This window comes from Bacillus rossius (assembly GCF_032445375.1).
Source record: "Bacillus rossius redtenbacheri isolate Brsri chromosome 9 unlocalized genomic scaffold, Brsri_v3 Brsri_v3_scf9_2, whole genome shotgun sequence".
Lineage (NCBI taxonomy): Eukaryota > Metazoa > Arthropoda > Insecta > Phasmatodea > Bacillidae > Bacillus > Bacillus rossius.
The window spans coordinates 22,182,223-22,198,483 of NW_026962013.1; the positions used below are offsets into that span (position 1 = coordinate 22,182,223).

The 16,261-nt window shown below is 38.1% G+C and overlaps 1 protein-coding gene across 1 annotated transcript in view; it reads left to right on the plus strand.

Annotated features, from left to right (window-relative positions):
* The window catches only part of LOC134543279 (disks large 1 tumor suppressor protein), a 719,411-nt gene that overhangs the window by 682,016 nt on the left and 21,134 nt on the right, over positions 1 to 16,261 (plus strand). Inside the window, exons 14-16 of the mRNA XM_063388189.1 lie at positions 2,771 to 3,026; positions 4,669 to 4,771; positions 16,188 to 16,232. Coding sequence (XP_063244259.1) covers positions 2,771 to 3,026; positions 4,669 to 4,771; positions 16,188 to 16,232 — 404 coding nt within the window. The remainder of the gene's footprint in view (positions 1 to 2,770; positions 3,027 to 4,668; positions 4,772 to 16,187; positions 16,233 to 16,261) is intronic.

Below are 16,261 nucleotides of genomic sequence, written 5' to 3' on the forward strand. Positions count from 1 at the left end.
CCCCCCACCCCCCCTTACCAATTACATTTTCAATGTGTCACTTTATAAGATAAAGTTGAGAATTTTAACGCTGTACAGTCAAACCTCAATTATACAGATGTGAAGGGACCATAATTTTGTCACTTTGCAATAATGAGGTTTGTATTAACGAAACTATTACTAAATTGTATCACAATTTTTTTATAACATATTAATCAAATAAAAATAAAAATATATTTCTCATGTAGTTCGTGCATACCACACCTAAAAAAAATAGAATATAGTCCAAGAAAACTTGCATACAATTATACAACACCAAAAGTACTATTTTTATTGATTGTATAATACAATTTTAGGATGGTTACACCTATTTTATACTGTACCATACTTTTAAAAATTATTTAAGACAGAATTATAACTACTACTTACAAAAAGACATACCATCACTTTTGAAAAATATGTAATTTCTAGGATTTTTTCCCAACCTACACTGAACCAAACTGTGGCATCAGTAATATTTTATTTGATTATTCACATTGATTCTTTACATTATTATGGGACATCTGTATGGTTTTTGAATTAGTATTTTACTCCATGTATTAATTTACCTTTGGGACACAAAAAAGAACACTTTGCATTACATAAGAACCATACTTTTGTATTAAACAAATTACTTAGCACTATAACCTGTAATTTGTAGGGACAGTTAAAACACTTTGTATTTATGAGAATTTTGTACTAACAGGGTTTTTATTAATATCTTAGGTAGTCTAAGACAGGTATGGAGTGAGGCACAGGACTCTTAATATCCAGAGAAACTTCAATTAGGATCCTGGGTCAGGACCCATGTTGGTCAAAATGGTAACACAACTCAGATCAGCGATATTGGGAAAGGGATTGGTCATAGTTAGAAACAAGATTATATGATGATTTGCGATTACACCAAAAAGCACATCAAAGCACTGCATAACTCAGAACTGCAAATTAATTCACCAAATAGCACCAAAGTGCAATTTATATCATGGAATTAAGTAGCATTTATATAAAATCATACAAAAAAAATTAATCTTTTAAAGTTTGGAATCCAAGTTTTACCATTATTTCTGGACAAAATATTTTACCAAAAATCATTGATCAGAAAAATTACTAATTTTTTATTGTGGATCTCTTAATAGAATCACTTTTAAACCACAAATACTCACTAATTTATTTTTAGTGTTGTGAATATCTATTTTAGACAAATTATTCTATGATAAACATGCAGTACATACATTTTACCACTATTTTTATTTCACCATTTATTAAATGGATTAAATATAATGTTTAAATGTCAAAAAAATGTATAATTATCTTAGTAGGCATAGTATGAAATAATTTTTAAGTTATTCAATCATTAATGCATTGAATTAAAAATATTCAAAACCATTTTATTGCATGAAATACGTGTAATTGATCATTTTGGATTATTGGAGAATTTGGAGCATTATTTACATTTTCTTAAAATGTTACTGATATACTAGAACATTTCTGAAGACATAGATACTTCAAAATTTTGTACATCTTTATGCTGTTTTTTCAGTATGAACAACATTTTAGCAAAATAGTTTAACCAAATGGATAGGAAAAAGTTGCTTTGTATATGTTTGATCATAAAAACTCCTAACAACTCATTTTAACTACTGATGTTTACATTTTTTTCAAATACACAAATGCTTGCTTAATAAATAATTTTATTCTGTCGTTAACCTGCTGATCACTAATTTTTTTTATTGTAAATTAGTCATAAGTAGAGACCCGGAAAATTCGCGGGTTCATTTCGTGTTATGCTAAAATTCAAATAATTATACCTTAGTGCTGCTTCTGTCATTGGTTCACTGTTAATCTGGAGGACTGAGGGCCAATTAGAGACCCTCACTCATAGAAGTGCCGAGTCGAGACGACTCACAAGTCAGCAGCCGATAAACAGTTGGCATTTGCCCGAGTGTATAGAGGATATTGGAATCTATCCTGGAGGTAATTGAACCCACGAATTTTCTTGGTCTCTAGTCATAAGTTAACGATTTTCATGAAACAAGTATTCAGAAATGTTTTATTGGAATATTTGTTGAATGATACATTTATATGTATCAGTTGAATTTATAAAAATAAAAACCATAAAATGTTGTCTCTACATGTAGGCTGTGTGTCATGATAAATATGTGTTTTTACTTTTTAATGATGTTGACCAGTATTCAATATCAATCACCAAAATATAAGATTTAAAAGAATGTATATAATTTTTATTTGTATGTAGCTTTTTTGTTAAAAATTTTGTTACATGGTGCATGCACATATTTTTCATAATGCACCTAAAAAAGTATAACTTCAACAAATTTTTCATTACAAAATTACAACTAATTCTTCAATAACAAAACAATATTAAATCTAAACTTTGGACCACATATTTTAATTCCTAAAGAAATATAATTATTATTCAAACACTAGCTAATAACTTGTGGCTTTGGTCACACAATTTCTGAGTATTTCTAAAATCTTACCATTAGAAAAAAGTTATGTGATTAATACCAAACATGTTTACTAAATAAATAGACACAATAAATTTCATCTGGTGGATAACTCGCCTGTGGTCGCGGGGAGGGGGCGGGGGTACCGACTCGCCTGTGTGTGGGCTCGGCAGAGCGAGGCTTTGTGTCAAGATGCATCCAACTGGATTTCATCTCGTAGATGACTTCCCTGTGGTCGCGGGAAGGGGCGGAGATAGGTACCGACGTGCCTGTGTGTGGCTCGGCAGGGCGCTGTTCGACTACGACCCGAACAAGGATGACGGCCTGCCCAGCCGGGGCCTGCCGTTCCGCTACGGTGACGTGCTGCACGTCACCAACGCCAGCGACGACGAGTGGTGGCAGGCGCGGCGCGTGCTGCCCTCGGGCGAGGAGGAGGGCATGGGCATCGTGCCGTCCAAGCGGCGCTGGGAGCGCAAGCAGCGCGCCCGCGACCGCACCGTCAAGTTCCAGGGCCACGTCTCGGGCGGCGTCATGCTGGACAAGGTGTGCCGTCTCCGCGTGTCACATTCCACAGGCAAACTTTTAAAAAGTTAAATTTCACGAAAACAAAAAACAAATTGGTTGTCTGTGAAGTCTGTTTACGGACGATAGTTTTAACTTGACAACGTCATAACAAAACATTGATGAAATTATTGCATACTTTCATGAGTAGAATTGAATCATCTTTATCGAATTATCGCTATTTTGTATGGATACAAAGGAGGAATGAAATGAGATCCACAATTGAATTGATAAATTTACTTGTATTTGCACTCATTAATTCTAATATGTTTATTAACTTTAACGAAGAGATTATTTTAAGTATAACTTTTATACATGTTTGCTATTTAACTTGTTCCAATCTGTATTATTCTGTTGAGGATAGGACGATGACAGGAAAAGTAGGAAACGAATGGGAGTGTTTCAAGTTGAATGTGCCTCGAAAAAGTCAAATTGATGGTTGTTCCAATTGAGTGGAAGAGAGATAGATGCGGCGCAAGCGTACCATGAGCGTAACGGGACACTTTTTCGTGCGTGCAGCCGACGTTCATCAATTTATTAGACGTCACGTCAAAAAAAAATTACTGGCAAACAGCAGCAGCTTGCCGAGGTTTTTTTATACTAAACTATTCCGATTTTCCACCAAAACTCTAAATATGTCCACAGGAAAATATCTGCACTGGACTGGTTCTTGTTAGTATTCAAGATAGGAACAGGGTTTAGATCGTTTGGGAGGAGGGGCTTGCACTTGTGAAATTTGTAACTGCGAAATGGGAATGATCAACATCAACAGCCTCTGTCAGGTTGACGGAAGGTCCATAAAAGTAGTACGTTGCTCAACGTTTGGCCATTGAAATCCATTTCATTTTCTTTGTGAACATCAGAGTAGTATTTGTTTTTGGACCTACTAATGTGTGTGACTACTTCAAATATTCACATTATTAATGCATGCTAACACGTGAGTAGGGCCTGTGGCAGTGTTGAATTTGGTCATGGCGGAGACATATCAAAATGTATTTTATGCAGTGCTTCAAAAAATGTTCGATTTCATGGGTAAATCAACTGTACTTGTTGCAAATTATACATTAAATGCAATGAAAAAGTCATCTTTTAATTTGGATGTCTAGAGTGGAACTTTTTTATCACATTAAAATAATGAATTGTGAGACTTTGATATTATATTAGTTACTCTGCACTATTATTTTTAATTTCATAATAGGTTTGGGAACAAAAATAAAATACATGCTAGATATTTGCTTCATTGTCATTTATTTCTGCTGCCTGGTAGACATCTGTGTAAAGGCCTTGCGGCTGGACATGTGAATTATTCAATTGTTTTGTTACTGTCAGCAATTTTTACACATTTATACTTGTTTTAATGTGGAATTTTTTTCAGGTTGATTAACCATTTGATGAAAATTATTATTTTCTTACATTTATACTTGTTTTAATGTGGAATTTTTTTCAGGTTGATTAACCATTTGATGAAAATTATTATTTTCTTACATCAACAAAGCATTAACTTTAGTTCGTAAATGATTGATAGCCTTTTAGTTTTTATAGTCTTTGCTGGAAAAATGTTTCAGGGCAACTTTATCAGTGACAGAATTTTTTTTAATTGAATTGTTTGTATTTTTTTTTATAGCAATCAACGTTAGATAGGAAAAAGAAGAATTTCTCGTTCAGCCGAAAGTTTCCCTTCATGAAAAGTAAAGATGATAAGTCGGAAGATGGGTCAGATCAAGAGCGTAAGTATTTATATATAGAAACATTGTAAAACTTATGTGTAATTGTTTATTTAATGGTTTCAGTGTTCTGGTGATTAAAATTTATGTGCCAGGGTCATGGTAAATAAGTTAAGATATTCGCCAAACATAATCCATATATTAAATAAAGCAAGTAACAAAGAGTTGTATAATATAATCTACCTCTTGTCGTCGCTACCTCTCACTTCCTTCTCTGGACGTGCTGAACCCTCGAGAGGGAGACAGGCACCACACTAATCTGAGTTCCGTGTGGTGGGAGTGGGAAATCCCCTCCCCTCCTCTCACGGACTGGTGCGCCGGGCCAAACGGCATCTCGTGTTGCCTTGCCTCCAGTATCCTCGTAGCAACACATTTAGCTAGAGACCTGAAAAAGTAGATGTTATTTATTTTAAAAAATTTGCGTAATTTTTCTCAAAGCAAAAAAAAAAAAAAAGGTGTAATATTCCTCAGAAATAGGGCTTTATTTTCCAGATTTCACGTGGAAACCGCGTTTTCAAATAATAATCAAAACAGAATTTTTTTGTGTGAGATGTATACAAAAAAATTATTACTAGAAGTCAGTTTGCATCAGTACTAACAAAGTCACTACCAGTGAGGGATTTCAGTCTGCAAACCCTACCAGGAACACCAATCATGAGCGAAATCATAAAATGTAAAAATTGAGCTCATTAAAAGCAGCATGAATATTAGCAGTTCCTCTTGACACCAAAAGGGTGTGGAAAAATCAGAGGTAAACTTTACGTGCATTTAATAGCTGCCAAAATACATGACAATGTTACACACCATAATATACACAGGCAGGGAGCAGCTTCAAAATGGACAGCCAATTAAAATTACCTAATACTAAAAGTATAAGAGGTTAAATATACAACTTAAAATACATACATGTATCATAAGTGCAATCTTATGCCAGAAAGAGAGTTGTACGTAAATATTTAAAAGGTACCTTTGCTGAACATTAATCATAAATACAACTGCAGTGTTGAATCTAAAATATGATCCATTAAAAATTACAGCTTTAATTTAAAATATTTGCATACTCTCGATGTAAATGAACTATTCACTAATATAATGCAAGAAAACTCTTACTCAGTTCAGGGAAAATATTCCACCGCATAGCATTAAATTTTCCCGTCTCCATCCACATTGTAACTGGCGTTTAAAATAACGAACATCCGGGATCGCAAGGCTGGGGCTGGCAGACACAATTCCAGGCGTAACCAACACTCCCCACACCCCCCATATATTTTTGACACATTTTGAAAACTGCTTACTTTTCACAGCTTCAGTAAAATTCACCATAAGTATTAATAATCACTTAAAGAAAATAAATAAATGATATAAGTTAAAAAAATTAAATAAATCTACTGTAGCCAAATAACAAAAAAAATACAGCAAATAATTACCAAATTAATGGTTGTAGCAAAGCCTACGTAACATGAGTATGGAGCCAATTCATAAACCATGTTTGACCTATTTACTGCTTCAAACTGATTTAATTTTTTAAGGTTATGATTTAAATTTCACCTATGTCGGATATTATTATCACTATAAAACTATGCTTGTAGGTTTAAGAACTAATTCAATGATTATTAGTAAACAAATATTGTTACTTGCTTTATACTCAGTGTATTTTGTATTGCAGATTTTTGATTATAAAATTGTTTAGGCTTGTTTGAGCATGACCAATAAAAAGTCTCATCTTAGCAAATCAATTTCTTCAACCTAGATGTGAAGGCATAGTTAAATAAGTAAAGTACAAGTCTGATAATTGTTCTCTAAATCTTAACAAAAGCATTTACTCAAAAAATTGAAAATTTATGATCATAATAACTAAAAAATTTTTTCAACCAATGAATATTTTACTTTATTTGTTGGTTAACATTTAAAAAAAAGCAGTACAACTCTGTCAATGCCATTGAGTTTTTGAAGATTTTGGTAAAAATGATAAAACAAAAATAATCAAAGTCTACAAAAATTATGCTACTTCTGCTAAAAAATTATGAAACTTAATTGATAACATTACATTGTTAACATTGATGTATAACTAAATAAGAAATTAAACAAAATGAGTTAAAAGCTTGATAAATACATCTATGTTTTCAATCTAAAATGCTAACATTGCATTTCACCTTTTAAAATAGCAAAATTAGCATTATAGCAATTGCTATTTTTTCTGGTCTCTACGTGTAGCATAGTGTGATAGGGTAAATGTTTTAATATTTCATATGTAAAATAATTTGAAATGGATTGAATCCAAATAGAACACTTTTTCATAATCAATGATGCTGCTGGTTCAGTTACACTGTAAATGTAAAGTATAAATAGGGAATTGATGCTGAGAAAGGTCGTATAATGGGTATGTATTGTAATGACTAAGTGTGTAATGAAAAATGTTTTTTGTTTGATTGTGGAAGGTTTAGGATTTGAAAATATTGCTGAAGGGAAATAGGGTAGACATAACGAACTGAGGTAAAGCTAAGAGCATTAAAGTGAAAGTATAACCTGATTTTTCTATAGTTGCATACTAGTAATGAGTTCATTTGATGGGTAAATTCAGAATTGAAATTTGGATGTATAAAATTTTTTAAATAGATATATGAACCATTAGATTTAAAGGCAGTAATTCGAAGGAATTTAAAACATTGGCATAAAGTTGTCACATTAAATTTTCTCAGCTATTCACTAATATTCCGGTAGTGTCTTGATGCTAAATGTTTAATATAAATCACTACGGATGTTCAAAATTGTATATTATTAATTGTATTTGCATGCAGCATGCTGATTAGACAATTTGAGTGATTTCTTTTAATTTGGTGAAGCATCTTGAAATGGATGTAACACATTCTAAAATTTTAGCATTAGTAGCATGTGTTTTGCATGTGAGTAACTACTGTTTGTCTGATAAATGCTGTGGGGAATATTTAATTGCAAAATTGTTTGGAACTTTTAAATATTTAACTTTAAATACATAATTTATTTAGTTAAATATCCGAATGAACCATTAGCACCAATGAAAGAGGCTGCATTTCATAAAACCTGCAGCCTTTAATGCAATTTAGTGGTTTATTTTAAAATTTTACCACTTTATGAATTATGTGAATTTAAATTGGTTTTAAATGTTAGTGGCTGTTCGTCTATTGGTGTTGCATAATATTGTGTGGCTCTTTTGGTACTTGCTGTTTTGATAAGGAAGGAAAGAAGATTTTTCGAACTGAACTCACATAAAAAAAATTAATTTTTAAAACAAAGCCCCAAATATAACTTGTGTTTTGATATGTAGTTGTAACTTATATGTATTTATTGCCCCTTCCATACCAAAACTAATTTTACTATATACTACGTGAAACATAAGACACGTGTGGAACTGTTACCACTGTGGGAGTAAATTACAAAATTGGTAGGCCCAGTTTACCAAATTTGCAAGGCTTTAACCATAGCATCTTTTTGTACTGTAGTGGGTAACTCTCCAGTAATAATTTAATAACGTCCAACTACAAAGAAAAACTTTATTTTCACCACATGTTTCACAGCTCCTTCCAAAATCACCATTACAAGCCTCTCTCTCCCTCCAAAGACAAAGTTCCATATCCTTCCGCGGTCAATATTTGCACTTACTTCAACCAAATATACACTTCAAAGTAACATAAGTTTAACAAAAAAAGATACAAGATTTTAAACCACAAATTCATTTACTTTACCATTATTTAAACAGCTTACAATAACTTCTGGCAACCTATAAAGAAATAGTTCCGGCACAATATGGCGGCAGCATACAGCGATTTTGTCTCAAATAAAGTGAAACGTCACTTGGCCAATCACAGCTAACTAGGTCACACCACAACACTTTCAAACACCTGGCGCCAGCTGGACGGCCCTTCCTTACTCCTTCTTCCCAAAACCCGGCTTAAACTTAAATTTATAAATCATCTCTGCCAGAAATCACCGACAGAAACAAAGGAGTTATAGAAAACATTTAAGGAATGCAGAGACAAATATTTCCATACTAAACATAACACAAGAATAAATATTTTTTTATCTTCTCAAAACCCCACGCTAAAGAATCAATGTTAGGGTAGGTCAGTGCCTAACCTCCTTACAACCCCCCAAGTTAAATGGAGTTTGAGTAAACAAAATTTAACTTTTGCCTGAGGTATGTGCAAGCCGGCGACCAATTCTCCCTTAGTTACTTCCTTCCAGCTTTTACACCACTTACCTCACAAAACAAAATAGCCATTTACAAGTGTTCAGTTTTACTTAATTACTTTCTCTAACACTGTTAATAACAAGTCACAGAATCCCAATAGACAAAATTACAGACTTGTAATTAACAAACAAACAAGAATATACCCTTAGCACAAATCTACTTGTACACAACCATCAATAAAATAAACCCACATTGGCTCTTACCAACAACCCCCTTATGAGAGTCCCAAAATGTTTCAAGAGATTTCCTGCTTCAAGCCAACATGTTATGCAGGTTATCCCGTTACATCACTAACCACACGACAAACATCAAATCAAACAATATAACATGAAACAACTCTCGAAACTCCAATCAGCTTGAAAATGGCGCCACATGATTGCATTTATGTTTCCCTAATGTACGGCTTTAACAAATATTGGTTGAAGCTACCTCGAACACCCCTGCCACCAGTCAAGTGTCCAATCTCCCAGACATTTTTTCCTACTTCCCTAGTGATCCTGAACGGCCCTTCATATAGCAGTCCCAGTTTCTTCGTCTCTTTTAACATAAAATCACTTCTCCCACAAACTCTGAGCAGTACCAAATCCCCTACCTTGAAGTTACTGCTTATAACTCGCTGTTGCACTCCTCTCCTCAATGCTGCATGCTTAAGTTTCAGTTTAACTTCCTCTATCCTGCCACTAGTCTGATCCTCCTCCCCACTAGGAAACTTAAATTTTAGGGCTAGACTGTCCCGCTGAATTTTGCCACTGGTAAGTTCCTGCGGTGAAAAACCTGTACTGCTGTGAATGTGTTCATTAAAAAACCTATTTAATAGTGGTACAGCTTCAGCCCACTTGCTGTGTTGCTCATGGCAATAGGTGCGTAGCAATCTCCCTATTTCCCTCATAACACGCTCAATCGGATTCCCCTGCGGGTGCCTGACAGAGCTATAGATCACATCAACGCCCTTCCAGGCTAACTCCCAGCGCCAAACATCCGCAGTGAACTGGGTACCGTGGTCACTCAGTATTCTCTTAGGTACACCCATTCTTTCAAAATAATGATTGAGTAACTTGTCAACACATGCCGCTGCCGTGGCTTTCTTTAAAGGATAGCAAAGCACAAACTTGGTAAAAACATTTAATACCGCGAAAATGTACTGGACACCTCCCCTCGACTTGGGCAGTGGGCCATATAGGCCCACAGCTAAAAGATCCTCCGGTCCTGATGGAACAATCGGTTCCCATTTACCTTCCCAATTACGATTAGGGTATTTCGCCTTTTGGCAAATGTCGCAACTACTAATTATTTTCCTAATTGTCTTTTCCATATTAGACCAATAGTAGCTGTTACTTGCTAACCAAAATACTTTTTTGTTCCCAAAATGTCCAGTGGATCGGTGAAGATGCCATACTAATTGGTTGACCAATATCTTAGGTATACATAGTCTCCATTTTCCCGAATCATCCTTCCTATAGAGTACTTTACCCGTTATACAGTACCACAAAAGCAGCTTCTGGACTTGTGGTTGGTTGACATCTTTATTTTCATCTTCTAATACCCCTATGATCATGCCCCAGACTTCATCTTCCCTTTGGGCCTCCCCTAACTTGGTGAACTTCCTAAATAGTTCATCATCCTTTTCCACATTAATAATGGCCATAATGGGTCCTGCTCGGGGTTTCTCCTCCATAATTAACTCCCCTTGCTCTATTATCGTCCTACTTAGTAAATCTGCATCCCCATTCTCCTTGCCCGAGATGTAAACAATCTCCAAGTCATACTCCTGCAGAGCTAGGCACCACCTAGTCAGACGGCTCCCCATCAGTTTGCATGATTGTAAGAAAGCTAGTGAATGATGATCGGACTGCACTATGATTTTACTGCCTAACACTATATTTCTCAATTTCTCGAGGCTCCACACTACTGCCAGACATTCCCGTTCCGTAACAGTATAGGACCTTTCAGCTGCATTCAAACTCCTACTCAGCATGGCTATCAGGTGTTCTTCCCCCTCCTCCCCTAGCTGGAAGCACTTTGCACCCAATCCATAGCTGGAGGCATCTGTACTGATGTAGAATTCCTTGGTGAAATCAGGGTGCCGGATTACACAATTGTCCACGAAAAGGGTTTTTGCCCTGTGGAAACTACTCTCACATTGGTCATTCCAATCCCAAACGCCATCCTTCCTAAGTAAATTCAACATAGGTGCCACCACATCTGAGAACCGTTCAACGAACCTTCGGTAAAAATTACACAATCCCAAAAATCCTCGCAGTTCTTTGACAGTTTTGGGTCGCGGAAATTCTCTAATTAACCTCACCTTTTCCGGGTCCGGTCTTATTCCCTCTGCACTCAACCTAAAACCTAGAAAAATCACCTCGTTCCTTAGAAACATTGTTTTGGATACGTTCAAGGTTAAATTCACCTCCCTTAGTCGGTACAACAACTGCTCAAGAATTTCCAAGTGCTCGCCAAACGTTTCTGTTGCAATTAGCACATCATCCACATAGGTTCGAACTCTGGACTCTAATTCGGGACCTAAGGAAGCATCCACCGCCCTACAGAACTCCCCTACACTATTAGGTAAACCAAAAGGCAGTACCTTGAACTGGTATACACGCCCCTTGTAAAGAAAAGCTGTGTATTTTCTATCGTTGACATGCAGTGGCACCTGCCAGTACCCCTTTACAAAATCAGTCGTGCTGATGTATTTACATCCATAGAACGCAGTGAACAATTGGCTGGGCTCCACTGGACTCTGCCTATCGGGAACAATTCTGCCTTTTAATGCCCTTGAATCTACACATAGCCTCACCCTCCCATCTTTCTTTCTAGCACACACCAAGGGGTTTACAAAAGGACTGTTCCCTCTTTCGATTATGCCGCTAGCTTCCATCTGCCTAATTTGGTTCTCAACCTCATCCTTACATGCCCAAGGGATCGGGTAGCTCCTACCTCTGAATGGCGTGTCGTCTTTCATGGGTATTCTGGCCACATACTTGGTGGTCAGCCCAGGTTCTCCCCGAAAAATATCTTTAAATTCAAGCAACAGTCCCCTTAACTGCATCCTTTCCTCCTCACTTCCTACCTCACATCGCTCTAACATATGCTTCACCTCCTCCTCCCAAGGTGTAGCGGTGACCCTTTGAATTTGTTGTGGGTCCTTTTCTAACATTTCGCCTAGTTCTTCCTCCAATTTACCCTCCTTCCAATCCTCCACACACTGTACCCTCAATACCCCCGGACTCCGGTCCAACCAGTTGTCACTCCTCACCATAGCATAAGGGTCTCCTTTAATGAAAATCCTAGCCTGAACAAAATCAACAACTATGTTGTGACTATGCATGAAGTCAATGCCAAGTATCACCTCCTTGGTTAATCTGGGTATAACCAGACAATTTGCACGGTAGGTCTCTCTCCCTAACTGAAAATCCAAAAAGATTTGCTTGTTTACCTTTCTGCTTTTACCCCTGGTGGCCCCAATTACCGTCAGCTGAGGTACGGGCAGTGTGGGATACGTGAATCCCTGCTTGTTTAGCTCTGCTAGGAACTGTTCGGAAATCCCACTGACTTCCGATCCCGAATCAAAAAGGACTGCTACCTCCTGGTCCCCTATCTTACACATTAGTTCAGGCACACATACTTTATTTGGTTTCTGGGCTCCTTCAGACAATAAAAATTCTCTATCATCAGTGAAGATTGCAGCAGCCATGTGAATAGGCCTACACCCACCTAGCGGCCCTTCAACAGATTCGATCGCCCTAGCCTGACTGCCTAGGCTCGACGATCCACTTCGTTTCCCGATTGGGCATTAGAACGGTGGTCGCCGTTGCCTCCTCTCTCATCTATCTTACCTTCTTTCTCACCCCTCTCTCCCTGTCCTGCACCCGCTTTTCTATCATCCCCATCTACTGGCCCACTACCATTCTTCCCGTATCTCCAGCTACCTTGCCCCCTCCCATTACCAGATCCTCCTCCCTTCCATGGCCTGGTTCCCCAGTGGCTGTTATTGGAGTCCTGGTTACTGTTGCTGGTCTTTTCCTGAAAATACCCACCTTGGCTCTGATACCCCCCACTTGCTTTGCCATGGCAAAAATTATCAACCCCCAAACTCTGTGGTTGTCCAGACGCACCTCGTGGCTCTCTCCAAGCATTTATACGGTCTAACTCCTTAAATACCTTGCGCAGCTGCTCAACAGTGGATATATCCTTTCCTACCAGTGCCTCTTGTACATGTTCAGGTGTTTGTGAATACACAAGAGTAACTATCTCCTCCTCACTGAACGCTGTATCGTAATACCTACTACGCTCAACTACATTGCTAAGATGGGCCTCTAGCTGCCCTGCCACGCATCTCCCCTGATACAGATTCGCTCGATCTATCCCTTGCACCCTTTTCCCCCAGTATTCACTTGTAAATTCTTTTTCGAATTCTTTGAACGTGGTAATGCGGTTTTCACTTAGCCTCAACCAATTCTCACCTGTCCCCACAATGGATCTCTTTGCCACAAAAAGTTTTTCATCTTCCGAGCACCCATAAACTGCGAAAAATTCGTGTAGTTTGCCAAGATGCTTCTTTGGGTGTACCCTATCCTGCCCCGAAAATTTAGGGATGTCTCGGTCCTGATATGGCTGTGTGAGACGCCTATTTCGACACATACCGTTTCCACTACACCCCCCAGCGCTAAGTTCTCCCTCTATCGTAGCTAACTTTTGACTGAGGTTCCCTATCTTGGTTTCGTTCCCGTCTATCTTTCGCCCCCACTGGTTCATCTCATTGCGAGTTTGTGCCATGGCTTCTTCCTGCAACCTACTTTCGCTTGATAGTTTTGCTTTAGCCGTCTCTAGCTCTTGATTAACACGCAAAACTTCCCCTCGGCTGCTGGCCATCATTCCCTCTAGGGATGTCAGCTGATGTTCTATGTTTTTGACATCAAGTTGGTGAGTGTTTACTTCCTCCTCCACTTTGGCTATTTGCTCCCTAATGGCCACCTGTTCCTGGACTAGGCTGGAAACTTGGTTTTCCGCTTCTGCTAAACGACCAGCATACCGCTCTTCCAAAACCTCCTGCCTCGAGCGAAACTCTGCAAAATCCCCCCTGATCTCTGCTTTGAAATTTTCCAACTTTTGATGGTGTACCGCAAACATTTCTTTAATTAGTGACGCTAGATCCTGGTTACTCTCCCCTGCTGGCGGCGGTGGTGTGGATATGTCCCCGACAGATTGTTCCTCCCCTTGCTCTACTATTTCCCCTTGCTGATTGAGCACCCCAACACTTACTAGTGGCAGGTCCTCCAAACTAGCGCCTGTTGCGCTACTGGCTAGTGCCCCAGTTGATCGAGTATTTACTGGCGCCATGTTCAAAGACAAAGATATTATTTACTCATACACCAGTTACTCTAAATATACAAGACAAAAAACAAACATTTTCCCTTCCACTAAACCCCACAGGATCTCGAACGTGTACAGCTAATCAATGATCAAAGAGTACAGTTCCAACTTACACCACTGCACCTTATCCTGTTTTGCACGTTTTTATGCTTTTTTTTTTTTTTTTACAAAGACCCTACATAACAAAAGTGCACAACTACTTCACAAAGAAAAATATAACACCGTCAATAGGCTATTAACACAAACCGACGAGTCGAAATACTTTGCTGATACTGTGTATGTAGGGGAGTGTGACGGTGTATCTCCGACCTTAATTGACGGGTTCCCTGGTGACCGCTGCGAATGCCGCCATGTCGTCCACGGAGTGTCCTAGGCCGTTGTCCTCTGCCGAGCTGTCCCACGCTGTCGCCTCTGCCGCTGTAGACACGTGGTCGCCTCTGCCGCTGTAGACACGTGGTCGTCTCTGCCGCTGTAGACACTTGGGCTTCACACGTAGAATCACACTTCCTCCAGTGATTACACCGCGAGTGACTATTTACGCCGCATTCGTTATTCTGCACTTTGCAGACCTCCAGTCACGCTCCCTAGGTGATTACACCGCCCTTTGTTTCCGCTGCATTTGCCACGCCGACGCCGACCTTTTCACAAACAACTCCTTTTGTCCCCTTTTTTTTTTTACTCAACACTGTCTATTGTTTACCCGAGTACTCAACTTCACTCAACTTCGTCGGGTCCCTGTTCGGGCGCCAAAATATGTAGTGGGTAACTCTCCAGTAATAATTTAATAACGTCCAACTACAAAGAAAAACTTTATTTTCACCACATGTTTCACAGCTCCTTCCAAAATCACCATTACAAGCCTCTCTCTCCCTCCAAAGACAAAGTTCCATATCCTTCCGCGGTCAATATTTGCACTTACTTCAACCAAATATACACTTCAAAGTAACATAAGTTTAACAAAAAAAGATACAAGATTTTAAACCACAAATTCATTTACTTTACCATTATTTAAACAGCTTACAATAACTTCTGGCAACCTATAAAGAAATAGTTCCGGCACAATATGGCGGCAGCATACAGCGATTTTGTCTCAAATAAAGTGAAACGTCACTTGGCCAATCACAGCTAACTAGGTCACACCACAACACTTTCAAACACCTGGCGCCAGCTGGACGGCCCTTCCTTACTCCTTCTTCCCAAAACCCGGCTTAAACTTAAATTTATAAATCATCTCTGCCAGAAATCACCGACAGAAACAAAGGAGTTATAGAAAACATTTAAGGAATGCAGAGACAAATATTTCCATACAAAACATAACACAAGAATAAATATTTTTTTATCTTCTCAAAACCCCACGCTAAAGAATCAATGTTAGGGTAGGTCAGTGCCTAACCTCCTTACAGTACAGTAATGATTACATCATAACTGATCCTTTAAACTGTTTGTACGTAACCAGAACCTGGCTGGTGTAAAAGTGTAACTTCTAGCCTTTTGTAATTCTGGTGCCTACCTTAATCCCAATTCATGGTTGTTATTACTACGTACAACCAAAGCATGTGTTGGACTCCATTAAAATATCCAATGGGTATTGGTTAAATTATTTGGTCCTCCTGACAAATGTTTGCTTTCCTTGCATTGTGAACTTCCAAATTCCTTGTCAAAGTAGTGTGTTTATGGTGTTTGTTGGAATAGTGCTACCCTGAATGGTAAATTTTGTTGGTAACCGGTAATGTTGATCCTTGTGATGATAAACATGTTTTGTGTGCCTTTTGTGTTGTTACGTGTGTTTTTCTGTTTTCTGCTCGGTCCCTGTAGCTTCGCCCACCACTCCAAACAATGATGGCGACTCAACGTCTCTACGTAAGTACTTCTGTGATCCTTCCTGCCTT